This window comes from Macrobrachium nipponense, chromosome 9, assembly GCF_015104395.2.
Source record: "Macrobrachium nipponense isolate FS-2020 chromosome 9, ASM1510439v2, whole genome shotgun sequence".
NCBI lineage: Eukaryota > Metazoa > Arthropoda > Malacostraca > Decapoda > Palaemonidae > Macrobrachium > Macrobrachium nipponense.
This window is the reverse complement of record NC_061110.1, coordinates 60378656-60395339: the sequence shown is the minus strand read 5'-3', so window position 1 is coordinate 60395339 and position 16684 is coordinate 60378656. Positions and strand designations below refer to the sequence as shown.

Genomic DNA, 16684 nt, shown 5'->3' with positions numbered 1-16684 from the left:
TCATGGCTCCTCAGGCTCTGGTAGAGGGACTATTGGCGCCGACAATGCAGGCACTTTTTGGATATACTTTCCATCCCTGCAGAACACTCCGTACTGTTTCTACTGGGTGGGAGCGATTGGCCTGATCTCTCTCAATGACCATGCCTGGTTGCGACCAGCCCTTCTGGTTGTCTGTCTTCAGACATATGGGCTGGCCAGGTTGAAGTTGAGGGAGATGTTTAGCACCATGGTGTTGGTCTTAATAGTACTTGGCAGCCTTGTCAGTGGCTGCTAACTTCTCTCTCTTCTCCACACTTGGGTTAAGGACTCTTGCATGCACTTCATGAGTGGCATTGCTGGGCTCATGCCTGTGGTATAGTGCTTCCTGTTCCTGTAATTCAGCAAGGCCACATCTGGATCTTCTTGCTGCAAGATCTTCTTGGCAGTCTGGACTGCCCTCTCTCCAAGGTCATTTGATTGCGGAAAATGTGGACTTGATGTGGCAATAATCAAATCCATATTGTTTGCAAAATTTTGCATTTTCACTTGACATGAACTGAGTTCTGTTGTCTGACCGTACAGAGCCCGGTATTCCATGGGTTGCGAAGACTCCCTTCATCCTGGCAATGACTGCGGCTGCTGTTGTGTTACTTGCCAGTGGCTTCACCTCGATCCATCTGCTGTAATAGTCAATTATGACTTAGTAATGCTTCTTGTTAAATTCTAGTTAAGTCAGTTGCTAGATATTGCCAGGCTCTTTCTGGCAATTCTGTTGGCAAAAGAGGCTCATGTTGCTGTGATAGTCTTTTCTCGCGGCACTCCAGGCAGTTGTGATATGTCTGGTGATGCCTGGCCACCACATACTCTGCTGAGCCCTCTCTTTACACTTTGTGAGCCCTTGGTGGCTTTCATGGAGTCTGTCCAGAATGTCTTTCCTCATTCCTTCTGGTATTACTATTGTCGACGTACGTCACAAAACCGTCTACGACTGACAACATGGCATGTACATGGAAGAACGGCTCTATTTCAGGTCCTGCAGTTGTAGAGTGGCGACGCCTTCCATCCATTATGAAGCCCAGGACTTTACACAGTGTTGAATCCTCGTCCGTCACCTTCATTAATTCTGTCTGCTTTGCATGTGAGGCTGGCCAATGTGCTCTTACCGAGTCTACAAATCTCCTGGTCTCCTCCTCAAGGTCAACATGGGCTGTTGTCAAGAGGTTTGTGGGATGACGCGTCTGCAATTACCAAGCTCTTTTCTGGAACGTACACTGGCTCTGGGTTGAATCTCATCATTCTAATCAGTAGGTGCTGACACCTCAGGGGGGCTGTGTCCAGGATCTTGGATGATAAGAGCAGAACCAGTGGTTTGTGATCTGTGAAAAGCTTAAAGGTTGGGAGCCCGGTCAGGTACTGAGAAAACCTCTCGCATGCCCATACTCCTGTCAGGCAATCCTTCTCTATTTGGGCATACCTCTACTCTGCTGGCATCAAGGTCCTGGTTTGGAAACTTCTTCATGCAGCTGTAAGAGCACAGCACAGCACCCATCCCAAAGGAGCTGGCATCAGCGCTGACAGTCGTCAGCTTTTTGCGCTCAAAGTAGGTGAGCGTTGCGGCATGGAATGAATTGATCTGCTCCGGTCCCCATGCCCAGTGTACATCGTTCTTCAAGAGGCTCGAGATAGGCTTCATGGTGCTGGACAGGTTCGGCAAGAACTTGGCAAGATAATTGAACATGCCCGTGACAGTCATCAACTCGTATATCTTTTGGTGGGGGAAAACTGGCGATCGCCTCTGTCTTTTCTGGGTGGGGCATGATGCAATCTTTCCTAACCAGATGACCAAAGTAGGACACTTAAGATGGCCAGAATTAGCATTTGCTCTTGTTCAAGGTCAGGCCTACCTCCTCGACGATCTTCAGCACCTTCTTCAGCCGGCGGTCATGCTCTTCCTGGTTTTTGCCATGGACCAGAACATCATCGATGATCACCTCTAACCCCTCTTCAGCTCCGAACAACTTTACCATCTTTGCTTGGTACTCGTCATTTCGGGGCTAATGCTAAATGGTAGTCTCCTAAACATGAAGCGTCCAAATGGTGTGATGAAAGTTGCAAGTCTCTGAGATTCCTCGTCCAACAGGATCTGCCAGAAACCCGATGCAGCATCCAGGGTTGAGAAGTCCTTTGAGCTGGCCAGTTTTTGCCCTATGTCTTCAAGCGTTGGGAGTGCAAAATGTGGACATCGTACTGCTGTGTTGAGATTCTTCAGGTCCACACACGCGAACATTGCCATTTTTCTTCAGTACAGGGACCATGGCAGAGCACCAGTACATTGGTTCCGTAATTAGGGAGATGACGTCACACTTTTGCATCCTCTCCAACTCGGCCTAGACTTTCTCCATCAGGGGGAAGGGCACGTGTCTAGCTGTGGGAATGCATACTGGCTTGACGTTGTCACTTAAATGGATGTGTATTGGCTTTGTCTTCATTGCCCCAATACTCTGGTACTGCTCCACCTCTTCAAGGCACGAAACACGCTGCATCATAGCAGCAATGTCCCTTGCCAGCAAATTGAACCTGTCCCCGTCAATCACGAAGATTTTAACGCCGTAAGCTGGCCCCTTAAAAAAAGTGATTTTGGCAGTGAACACCCCCCCACTGTCTGCACACTTCCACCTGGAGGGGCGAGAGTTAGCTTCGTTGATTGTAGTGGCAGGTGTTGCCTTAACTTCTGGTAACTATCACAGGACATGATAGTTACATCAGCACCTGTGTTAAGTTTAAAATTGACTTTGCTGCCTCCAACTTCCAGATCAGTTATGAACAGCCAACCTTCAACGACAATAGGTTCAATGTCTTCCAAACACTCGTTGTAACTGTCATTCTCTAAGAAATTATCACTATAATCATCATCTGATAGATTTAGCAGGGACTCAGACCCTGACTCTGAAACACTACCATCTGACATAATACTGAAAAAAAACCATATAAAATAACTGGAATCAAAAGGGAAAAAGGTTTAGAATTCAAATCTGCATGGTTTACGGACAAAATCGTGATCATCCTTCTCAGATAATAGCCTGAGGCGCATTGGCATGTGTTGGCCAGTACCCCTCCTAATATCCCATATGAAAATGATGTCACGACGTCCATCGGACGCTCATTGGCTGGAATGAATTGTGGGTGGAGCTTCAGCACCTCTCTCGTACACAATACTGTGTCTGGAAACCATCCAAGCTGAAGAAAACAGCTTTGCTTTTCGAGGGGGGATGAAAGACATATAAGTGTACATCGCGGTCTTTTATTACTGGACTGTAAAAGACGTACATGTGTACGTCCCAGTGCTGAAGGGGTTAATACAGTTTAACTTGTAAGACCCAGAAGACTGTCAAATACAAGTAAAAACTAGATAATCAGACAGTTCGAAGTATGAGCATTTGTTTGACAAACGAAACGGAAAGTTCAACATAAACGTTCGACAAACAAGGTACCATTTCTTATACATATCATACATATATATATATATATATATATATACATATATATATATATATATATATATATATATATATATATATATATATATATATACAGGCAGTCCCCGGTTACGACAGGGGTTCCGTTCTTGAGACGCGTTGTAACCCGAAAATCGTCGTAAGCTGGAACATCATAAAAAATTTTAAGAAAGCCTCACTTTGAATGCTTTGGGTGCATTAAAAACTATGCAGACTGCATTCTTATTGCATTTGTCATAAAAAAACCTTCAAATATTGATTATTTTGCATTTTTGGTGTCATATTTCTTGTGCCAGATGAGTATTGTAAAACGTCATAACCCTGGAAATCATTTTTGATGAATATAATTGAAAAGCGCCTTAACCTCGGAACGTCGTAAGCCGAACCCGTCGTAACCCGGGGACTGCCTCTATATATATATATATACATATATATATATATATATATATATATATATATATATATATATATATATATATATCTATATATATATATATATATATATATATTATATATATATATATATATAATACTATATATATCATATAAAATATATTATATTATACACACATACATATATATACATACACATATATATTGCTACGTCTATAGAACGCCTCGCCTTCCCAGCAGAGTTTTAGTGATATTTAATTATAAAAGTAGCAGCCATGCCTTCTCCTAAGGCGACTGTTGTTGGGAGAGTGGGTATGTCGTAGGGAAGATATTTCCGGTCTGACGGAAGCTTAGGGTAAGAGAGGCAAGTCACAAGAGTAGCTAGGCTTCGAGATGGATTTTAGGGACTTCTACAATAAGACCTATTTTCCTTCCCAATTTGCTGGCGTTGTGTTTACCACCTTTCAGGCGATGCTCGAGGCAGTCTTTGGAAGCCCCGTGATTCAAAAACAACGAGTATCGATCTCAGTCAACTGCAGTCGGTAGTCCAGGACAGATGTCCAGCCGGCCAGCCTCCCAAAACTTAGGCCTACCCACGGCGTACTGGTGGACACGAACCCCAGACCTGAACAGAGGTCAGGCCGCATTCTTCTACAAGGATACACTGAATATTGCATAAAGGTACGTCTGAAAGTGTAAACTTCAACCCAGCACCTTTTACTACCATACGACTCTTGCTAAATTCATTTTCAATTCTCATTTTTACCCCTTCTACATCAAAAGCCCTTTGTCCTCATCGGGCCACGTGCTCCCCTTTGTGACTTGTTAAAGACCAAGCTTTCGTGCATACCTCAGTGAACCATTCGAGTTTACCTTCCCCAATGTTAGAGAATTAATCAGCCTTAATCAAAGCAAGAAGTCATTTTTCCTTTTATCTCGTTTAATCTGGGATTCTTTTCCAGATTCCATGAGTCACGTGCCGTCTCTCTGCCCGCAAGTGTGCATTACCCCAAGTGTATGAAAACCAGCTATAACAGCTCCAGTGGAGCCATCATTTACCTTTTCTCAAGCCCAGCACGGGCCTTTTTGTAAATAAATAGCTGTAAGTAACGAGCTGAGTTTTCTGGCGACCTTCCCTCTAAAGAAATTAATAATAACTATCAGTTTACGGTAAGTTAAAGCAATTCCCTCTTGAAATCCCTCAATCACTTCCGTTTACGTATCTAGCCTCTCTCAAGGCCCGCTATATACGTAACAATATACATATACACACACTCACACACACACACACACACACACACACACACACACACACACACATATATATATATATATAATATAAAATATATATATAATATATATATATATATATATATATATATATATATATATATATATATATATATATATATATATATATATATATATATATATATATATATATATATACATATATATATATATATATATACATATATATATCACATATATATATATATATATATATATATATATATATATATATATATATATATATATATATATATATATATATATAATATATATATATATATATACTATCAGTACGGTCCCCAATTATGCGAGAATCTGGTCGATCAACGGCCTCGCAGAACTGAAAAATCACAGATTTCAATTCACATACCTTATGGGAATAATTCCATTAGGGCCAAGGCAAACGGCAACTTACCCAGTCAAACTTTTTTACTACCCATTTTCAATACTTTCTGTGTACTATATTTTATTTTTTTCTAATATGAAATTGTTCTTATGGATAAATAAAACATTAAAAAGGTTTGAATGACTTGGAAAAGTCTAAAATTACACACAGGATGGTGAAAACTCCCACACATAAACAATGCCACTATTGGGTGGAAGTGTACTGTACGATACAGTCATTTCCTTTAAAAAAACCTTTAGGATGGATTTTCCTCTACCTCTCCTCTGCCAAAGAATCTTCAAACTCCTCTATCTCATCCTCCACTAAGAGTTCTTCTGCTGAAGGAAGGCTTTGTGAACCATTTGAGGTTTCAGGAACTAGCGGATCGTGCGTGTCTTCACTCATGTTAGGCTTAACAAACTAGGTTACAAGTGCCTGTCTCTGTTTCTTTGTCCGGCATGTTGACTATGTAATCGTTTTCATTAAAGTTTATTCTTCGGTAAAAAAGGAATGATGAAAATTCGAAATTTTATATGAAATTACAATTTCTTAAAAAGAAATTATAAAAATTCAAAATTCAACATAACTGTTTCTTGAAAAGTTTAGATCAAACGATTCTCTCTCTCTCTCTCTCTCAAAACATCTGTTTCTCTGTTAATCACTTTTACTAATCATTTTCATCAAAATCCATTTCAACAATATGAAAAAATAAATTATCACATGCCAAATTTAAGTCAAAACAAGTTAACATAGACAAAAAAATTCTTACTTCATGTTTAGTGATGACGGATTTCAAGTTGTTGACTGCTGCCAAAAGGGAAGTTACTCTTTCCTTCATCTTTAATTTAGGGACAAGCTTTTTAGTTTTGAGAAAATAAGTCTTCCTCTTCGACTTCTAGGCAGATGCATACATGATGCGGATAATCAGAATACATTTCGCAGATCTGAATAATACATAAGGCGATGATGATGATACCGATCATTCATACACACTGCTATGACGTCACAAATGCATGAAGAGGAGCCTTCCGTCTTAGCTAATGGCTGAGCCACGGTTGAGCAGGAACTCTTTCTCTCGCATACCCCCACCCCCTGCTCACCTAAAATACTTGAAAAGACAATAGATTTGATACGTTTTCGGTGTGACTCGCAGACTTTGAACGGCTTCGCAGATACAGAAAATCTATTTTTGAGAACTAGCAACCGCATAAATGGGGAACCGCACAATCCGATCACACATATTTTGGGACCGTACTGTATACACATACATACAAACATACACACACACACACACACACATATATATATATATCAATTCAAGGTACAAATGTCCTTTAATATCTAAATTCACTTTACCTCCCAAACGATATATTTTCATATATGTACCGAAGGGGAATTTTTAAGTTGATAATAATTTCGTCCCCCCATGGGATCGAACCACCGTCCAGGTGGACGGGGACGAAATCAGGACAGTCAGTGACGCTATCCAATCTGTTGGCTGATTGGATAGCATCACTGACTGTCCTGATTTCGTCCCCGTCCACCTGGACGGTGGTTCAATCCCATGGGGGGACGAAATTATTATCAACTTAAAAATTCCCCTTCGGTACATATATGAAAATATATCATTTGGGAGGTAAAGTGAATTTAGATATTAAAGGACATTTGTAGCTTGAATTGATATATAAATGGATCACGGTTCGATGTGATAATTATTCATATATATATAACATTATATATATATATATATATATATATATATATATATATATATATATATATATATATATATATATATATATATATGTATATACATTATATATATATATACATACATATATATATATATATATATATATATATATATATATATATATATATATATATATATATATATATATATATATATATATATAATATACAGATACATATATATAATATATATATATATATATATATATATATATATATATATATATATATATATATATAGTATATATAATATATATAGTTCAGCAAGGGATTCAAGGGGTATGTATACCACAACAGGGGTTCTGTTCCTGGGGGCTTGACTGTAACCAAAAATTGTCACTAAATTCAAAAGTCTACAGGCGCCACAATCCATATTATGGTGCCCTAGACTTAACGATGCCTTAGAGCTTACGTAGACAGTGTCACAGTCAGATATTTTGCCCTAATATGTAATAACTCTCTAACAAAAATGTGGAATTTCATTTGCCTAAACATGGCACATCTACATACTAGGCATGAAACTATTAAAAAAACACACACACACACAGAACAAAAGGAGTAAATGATATGTAAGCCAAATACCAAAAGTGGGACAGGAATTTCCCATAACAAACCAAAAATAATTATTCTAACTCCCACAAACTTTCCATTTGCTGTTGATTTAATATATAGTTACTAAAAACCAAGCCTCAAAAAGTATTGCCTATATAGTATATACTATTATTACTGTCCTTGCTGCCCAATATACAAACAAATAAATAAAAATGACTTTGAACATGTTAATACTACCTTAAAACTCCTGACAGAAAAGAATAAGGAATAAAATTACACAAATACTACCCGATTTTGTCATGTGCTACAATATGGTTACATTTTACAACTTCTATTTTCCACCTTTAATCTCTCATTGACTGATTTGAAGAGCTCAGCTGGTTAACACACACGTGTGCTTGTGACAGGTGATGGGAATCTTAAAATTCTATGACTAACTCCATTACATGTTTTTATTTGCATCTGAGCAGGTGTCAAATATTTTACTAAACCTCATGAGTTCCAGTTATAGTAAAAATTAATTAGGGCATTAAATCTCATCTCATCTGATATTTCTATAAAGACTACTTCAATTTACATACCTTTCGACGAGTAGACATAGATGCAATATTAGTGAGGACAACTGCCTGAACTTCACGGTGGGACCTCAAGAGCCTCACCAGTGCTCTGGCTACCTGGGAAACTTCAGATCGTGGGGCTATGTGCTGATAAAGTTGTGCTACTGCTAAAACCACCTATGAATGAAACGGTGATTAAATGAAATATGAACAAGAACAAATAGAAAATGTTTTATAATTTTCATATTTCAAACTGAGACTTATTTAATGATACCAAGTATACTACTTGGTACACTAGTGTTAGCAGAGATTAGACAGCAATACGTATGCATCGACAGAAAAGGCTTTTATGGAAACAGCTAATAAAATAAAAATGGGCTAAAAAGAATCCATCACAGTAAAATAAGATGTTTGTATTTATGGCTCATGATAATTTTACACAACATTTTGGAGCTCATATAAAGCTGAAACCACTTATATTACCCATATTCCTTGGGGGGAGGCAATATTAAAGTTATTCACTATTTCTATCTTATAGAAAACTGAGTTGTTACTCAAACAAACAAGAAAAATTAAAACATCTCAAGTTACCCCCAAAGCTCCCAATATCTTGCATAATTCTTGCAAAAACAGCAACTGCATTACACAATGCGTCATTGTGTCAAGAATTGCCAAAGCTCGATTTATTGCCAAGTCACAAATGTCTCGGAATGATGCCTTCAATAAGGTGGGAAAAAATATAAAAATTCCAAGTTTTGAGGTACTTTTTCAACTGCAATACAAAAGGATCTGAAGGGTTTTAAGAGCACAAATGAATGCAAATGCAATATACACTCTGTGTATATTAAAGTACTGGCAGTCCCCAGTTTACAATGGGGGTTCCATTCTTGAGATGCGTCATAAACTGAAAATCGTCGTAAGCCGGAAAATTGTCAAAAATCGTCAAAAATCCTAAGAATACCTTACTTCTAACTTGAGAGGACCTTCTTATACCTAGGCTTCACATTCTCCTGAATAGATGGAGAAGACAACTGTGTTGCTTCATCTGAAACAAGTGGCCTAGTCGGAAAACTAGCTGAAGCATCAACAGGTAGATGGTCTGTTGAGGTGATAGAGGAACAGTGCTAGTAATCATCTGGTCCTGGTACCTCCTTACTACATTTCCTGAGGGTAAAGCACATTTGTAGAATAGGGGACCCGTCTGCTTGAAAACAGTGGAAGGCATCCACTTAGAACCACCTGGGGTATGATTTTGAATCATTACTGGTGATTCAGGTGAGGGTGCAACTTGCGAGGAGTGCCTGTATGCTCTGTCCTTTGTGTTTGTTGACAGTTCGTAACCCTAGATTATATACCATCAGCAGGCCATAATAGATCCAACTGAGAGCGTAGGCTTCTACCAAACATAAACTCCACTGGTGACATACCTGTACAATGTATATATACATTTTTTCCATGATTTGGGAGGGGGGGAAGTGGCCCACTTGCCCCTACATATGGGCACCTATGCTTTCACTCCCTCATGCCAATACACTGTAGGTTTCTCTTCCCCAACATGTATGGACACAATCACCTTATATTTCTTAATTACTGCCACCAAAACCTCCTGAAAGGGGGTCACTCCAAAGCTCTCAGAGTCTTCCAATACCGCTCAACATTTTACATTCCCAAACATCCAGAGCTCTTGCAAACTTCCTCAATTACTTCAGCCCTCAGTCCATTCACACTTCCGGGCACCTGCACTTATCTACCAAATCATTCAATCTGTACCACACACTTTCAAACATTGAGTCACCACCTCCTCTACTCTCATGAGCTACTACCAATCCTCTCGCCAAATGCTCTGGTCTTATGTCTACTGTTTTCTTCCTTCCCTTCCCCAGGTAGTTTAGACATCATGTCCGCAACAACATTGTCTTACTTGGGATGTACTCCCCAACAAAATCAAAATCACTCGACTCCTCTACCATTTGTGCAATCCTGACATCAACTTGTTTCATCCTGTACAGATATACTAAGGTTTGGTGGTCTTTACGTACATATAGTAGTGGGGGAAGACAAACACAAATAGATTTTTTAATGTGCAGAAGGAACCATTTTACAGAAGTGAAGAATTGTATGGTCATTAAAGGTGTGTGTGTTAGCAGATAACACTAGTAGTGTCAGATCTCTTGCTATGACCAGTATGAATGGGGAAAAAGGTGGTACAACCAAAGATAAAGTGGTGGCGATTAGAAGAGCAAGAAATTAGAGAGAGATTTAAGGAAGCAGTTCTTAGGGGTATCAGATTGGTAGAAGATGTGAACACCTGGTGGACAGGAAATAGTGCAATGATCTTTAAAATGGCAGAGGAATTATTGGGTTAAAAGATCTGGTAGGGAATGGCCAAATGAGAAAGAAGGAAGCAAGAGTAGCCTATGACAGGAATTAATCTGAGGAAAATAGGATAGCCTGGAAAACTGCAAATAAAGAAGCTAAAAGGGCAGTAGCACAGGCAAAAGCAATTGCAATGGACAAGCTCTATGAGAACTTAACAACAGCTGAAGGTCAAAAGAGAATACACAAGATAGCAAAAAGCAGAGATAAATCATCAAAGGATCTAACACATATCAAACAGATCAAGGACAATGGAAGAGTTTTATCTAAAGAGGAAAACACAACAGCTAGATGGAAGGAGTACTTTGAAGAGTTACTAAATGAAGAAAACCACAGAACAATAATAAGAGATGGAAACCCTCAAGAAAGAATAGTCCAGGATATCAGCACAGAAGAGGTTAAGGGGGCCGGCCGGAACCCCTATATATGGTGGTATAGGGCGAAAAATGCAAAGTCATGAAAAAATTCATGGAGCTTCATATGGCAATTGAGAATATGTATACAAAATATTTCGTCAAAATTCCTCTTACTTTCGTAGTTACAGGGTAATTAGTAAACATAACTCAATAAGCCTAAAACATTCATCCGTACAAGAAAATGCAATATTTCTTCTGTTATCGTAAATTTTGATAATTATTGGCAAAAAAATTGTGAGAAATGGCATCTGTAGAGATTCCGTGGCTCGCAGAAGCGACTCAAGCGAGTATCTGGTTCAATCATGAATCAGTTGGACCATAGACTTCAAGTAGATTACACGTTCGAGTTTCACCTCGTGACATTCACTTGCTTTTACGTATGTTTATGTATGTTTCGGCAAGAAGTTCATCATGCCAATTGGGAAAAGACAAGGAAAACATCTCGCTAACATACAGACGAAGAAAAATCGCTCAAGTATTATTACAGAATATCATAATATACGCGTAATTAGTGAAGAGAGAGGGGAGGGTTGCATAGTAACGCCCCCTTCTTGCCTGACAGCACACGTCACACTGTGCCCAAGGCTACGATCTTTGAGCAAAGAGATCTTCATTTATGATAAATAACATAGTTTTGGTTTTTTAATACCCAATATGAAATTCATAATAATCATGATTTATTAAATTGTCTTTGTAAAAAGAGAGTACAACTTCGAGTTTCACCTTTGACATTCTCTTGCATTTAGTTTGTTTATCTTTGTTTCGGCAAGAATGTCATCATGCCAAAGAGGAAAATACAAGGAAAACATCTCGCTAAGATACAGAAGAAAATTCGCTGTAATAAGCCGAGTAAGTGAAGGGGAGAGAGAGAATTGTGTAGGAAGGAGTGCCCCATCTTGCCTCAAGCAGTGCCCCAGGCTTCAATATATGAGCAAAGGGATCATCATTTATGATTAAATTATGATAAATAAAATAGTTTTGGTTTATTAATACACAAAAAAGAAATATACAATCATAATAATCATTATTTATTAACAGTCTTTATAGAAATACGAAGGAAAACTTTGAACGCCCGTATCTCAAAACTATACTTATTGACCTTCAAAATCTATCTCCTCGCTTAGTTTTAAAGCTATAACATTGGAATTTGGTATATAACTCAAAAAGACATTATAGAACAATCAAATAGAGCCCTTTTTTCCAGTTTTTGTTTCGTCTTTTTTTTTTATAAAAATTTTTCTCGTGATTTATAGGGTTTATTTTTTTACCATATTGAAAAATTCATATCTAGCAAAAAAATGACTTTTAGAAAAAAAAAACTCTCCATTTGATTGGAGGTCGACATCAGGTCTATATATGGTAGTAATCCCAGGTCTTAATATTAAATATCAAGGGAGGAGATAGAATTACAAATATGGTTATTTTCAGGATAAATTGCCCTGGCGTCACAAAACCGAAGGTCAGAGGCGAAAATCATATGCGGTTTGGAGATGTCCCAAGTCACCTTATTAAGTGGTATGAATGTCAAAGTCCTGTCGTTAAAAACGGCATTAGCCGGCCGGCCCCCTTAAGAAGGCACTGGAGAAAATGAAGAAAGGGAAAGCAGTGGGACCTGATGGATTACCAGCTGAAGTGTGGAATTGTTTAGGAGAGGAAGGCATAGCTGTGAGATTTAAAGACTAAGATATATCACCAAGAAAGAATGCCAGACACGTGAAGAAATAGTCGAATGGTCCCAATCTACAAAGGGAAGGGTGATGTGCAGGAGTGATATCACATACAATGAAAATATATGAAAGGATTATAGAAGAAAGATTGAGAATGGAAACCACAATTTGTGAAGAACAATTTGGTTTTATGCCAGGAAAGAGCACAGCTGATGCAATATTTGCATTAAGGCAGACAGTAGAGAAATATAGAGAGAAACAGAAAGGACTACACCTGGAAAAAGCATATGATAGGGTACCTAGCAGGAAGTATGGAGGTGCTTGAGAGAGAAAAGAGTTTCTGAAAAGTGTGTCAAAATAATGAAAGATATGTATACAGAGGCAACCACGCAAGTAAGAAGCACTGTTGGAACTACAGAGGAGTTTAAGGTGAAAGTTGGTCTTCACCAGGGTTCAGCCCTAAGTCCCTATGTGTTTGATATTGTGATGGATGTTATACCATCGGAAGTTAGAGAAGAGGTGCCTTGGTGTGCAATGTTTGCTGATGACATTGTGCTGACTGATCTAACAAGAGAAGGTGTCCAACTAAGCTAGGAAGATGGAGAGAAGAACTTGAGAGGAGAGGCTTAAAAATTAGCAGAGCAAAGACAGAATATATGTAGACAGGTGGAGAGGAATGGCAGAGAAGTGAAACTGGGCCAAAAAGACATTAAGAGGGTTAGCTCCTTCAAATATCTTGGTTCTGTTATGAGTGAGAATGGAAACCTGGATGCAGAAGTTGGTAATAGAATTCAGTGTGCATGGATGAATTGGAGAAAGTCATCAAGGATACTCTGTGACGGGAGGATCAGTGCCAAAGTTGAAGGAAAGTTTTATAAAAGTGTAGTTAGACCAACCATGCTCTATGGGGCAGAGACTTGGCCAATAAAGAAAGAATAAGAAAGAAAAAATGAAAGTGGCAGAGATGAGAATGCTGAGGTGGATGTAAAGAAAGAACAAGAAAGAAGAATGGAAGTGGCCAAGATGAGAATGCTGTGGTGTCACAAAAAGAGGTAAGATCTGGAATGAATTGATCAAGGGGGCAGTCAAAGCATTAGAGGTTTCAAAAAAAAAAAGCCCAGGAAAGAACACTAAAATGGTTTGGTCATGTCGTGAGGAGAGAAGATGAACACTTATGTAAGAAGGTTATGAACATGGAGGTGGAGGGCAGAAGAGGGAGGGGAAGGCCAAGTTCAGGTGGAAAGATAAATTATTGAATGACATGAAGGAAAAGAGTCTAAGAGAGCCACATGTACAGGACAGAGGAAGATGGAGAAGGCTGACTAGAAACAGCGACCCCATATAGAAATGGGAAAAGCTGTAGGCAAAGAAGAGGTGGTCTTTACATACCACGAACCTCACACCACACAAAAAGTCGTAAAGCTTTCACACAGAATCACAACACAGCCAACACTCTCTCAACAGTCAAGCACTTTTGCTCTGCTAAACTAAATGCGCTACTTGCATGCACTATCACTTGATCTATTTCAATCCCATTCACCACTTGGTTTTGTATCAAACATCCATCCATCGAGACACCACTCATTTCCACATACTTCTAACTTACTGGCATCTGCACTATGCTCCTTCACCATCTCTTTCCATTTCTCGAACACTTTCACCATCCTTTCAGCCCACCTCACAGCTGTACTCTTCCTACTCCCACCTAATCTGACAACAGCTTTGTAATTCTGGAACAATCTTCCACAAACTTTCTTCCAAACTCGATCAATACCAAAAATCCACGCAACTCTCCACAGTCCTAGGTCGGGGGAAACTTCTCACTTTTTCAAAAAACTTTTCTGCCTTTCGTACACCATACTCACTCACCTTATGGCCTAAAAAAGGGATTTTGACGAAGGAAAAATCTATTTCTGGGCAAGGGTTCGTGTCGCCCAGTGAATTAATCCCTTAAGTTCATTATTTCTAGGTAAATAATACTAACATTACCAGAGGAAAAATAAACATAGGGGGATGTCAGAATAACTGACTCGCTCACCCTAAATAAAAAGAGGGTGTCGGTATGTAGCCTGGGCGAGTGAGACCACTACCACGAACCTCTTGCCATTTAGAACTTTCCCACATTGAAATCCCCCTCCTGAGAGAGCTGATACATGGCCGGCGCCGTCAACTACTACTACTCTACCTACGACGCCGACCGCAGCGCTCCTGGTGGCCATCCTTTTCGTTAGCGAACTTCTCCATGAACCACTCACACCTACTCACTTTGGCTTTCACCTCCACTTCCTCTAACTTCTTCAATGCTGCTCATACCAACTTCTTGTGCGCTTCTACAGTCTTACTCACTATCAAAATGTCATCCAGAAACACCAGCACACTTTCGCAGGGAAAACCCCTCGGCACAACATTCATCGCTCTCTGAAATGCTGCTGGCACAAGGAAGTAGTTATTATAGGTCTACAATCCTCCGCCACTAGCATCTGATAGCAACCCTTTACCAAATTCATCTTACTGAACACTTTCATCGCATGCATACTGTACACCACAAACATAGGAAATCTTTCTTTCACTGTCACTTCATTTACTCTCTTATAACACTGGTTTATATATATTTTTTTTGCTGAGGCAAGGATGTGAATAGGTGTTTTTTTTAATAATTTTGATGAGGTAAATTCAAATTTCTCTACAGTTTTGCTCTAGCACCTCTAGTTTTTTTTGCGTTCACATATCTCTTTTAATTATACTGCATATAAATTCAAAATATAAATTTTTTTCTCTTTGAGGGAAGGATGTGAATAGGTGTTTTTTTACTAATTTTGATGCGGCAAATTCAAATTTCTGAACAGCTTTGCCCTATCACCTCTAGTTTTTTTTTGCTTTCACATACAGTGGTATCTTGACATACGAAAGTCCCAGCTTGCGAAAAATTCAAGTTACGAAAGCAAATACGAAGATTTTTGTGGCTCTACATACGAAAATAGTTCAGGTTACGAAAGGTTGTTGCTGTAAAGTCCCGAGCTTCACCCGGACCACCGATAACCATTTTAAAACTCGCACGCCGCCAACTGAGTAGACTCGCCACCATCCTCCCGCTCTCCCATTGATTCCTGATGCTAGTCACTGCCATAAGATCCTGCTCTCCTATTGGTCAGCATCTCTCCCATCGTGCTCTACGTAAAGGCGTCTTTCGTCCACTGCTTCGCACCTTCGTTTGTGTATGCACGTGGAATTTGTTCGTTCTATACGATTTCGTTTATTAATGTAAATTCGTTAGTGATTTCGTTGTACTGCTTTATCGTTTTGTGTGAGAACTTTAGTAAATATACTACATAACTTAATTACGTACAGTATACGTAGTCATGGGTCCCAAGAAAGTTGCTGAAGTTTACGGAAAGAAGAGGATGCTTTCTATGGACACGAAGATGGAGATCATAAAAAATATGAGGCTGGCATGCGGTTGAGTGTGATCGCTAAGGAATACGGCCGAAATCCGTCTACGATAGGCACCATCCTTAAGCAGAAGGAAGCCATCAAAGCAGCTACACCTTCCAAGGGCATGACTACTTTGTCTAACAAGAGGAGCCACGTGCACGAGGTGATGGAGAGGCTGCTTCTTGTCTGGATAAAGACAAAGAAATCGCTGGTGATACAATAACCGAGACAACAATCTGCCACAAGGCCAGCGCTATTTTCGGCGATTTGATTGGCCAGGCCGAAGACGATGGAGGAGAAGGGACATCGACGCCAACCCCAGACTTCAAGGCTTCTCATGGGTGGTTTGAAAAATTCAGGAAACGGA

The 16684-nt window shown here is 39.3% G+C and overlaps 1 protein-coding gene across 3 annotated transcripts in view; it reads right to left on the bottom strand.

Annotated features, from left to right (window-relative positions):
• The window catches only part of LOC135218244 (AP-3 complex subunit beta-2-like), a 694745-nt gene that overhangs the window by 246636 nt on the left and 431425 nt on the right, over nt 1–16684 (bottom strand). For all 3 annotated transcript variants that reach the window (XM_064254405.1, XM_064254407.1, XM_064254406.1), the window contains one exon: nt 8451–8603. In XM_064254405.1, the coding sequence (XP_064110475.1) occupies nt 8451–8603 (153 nt within the window). The remainder of the gene's footprint in view (nt 1–8450; nt 8604–16684) is intronic.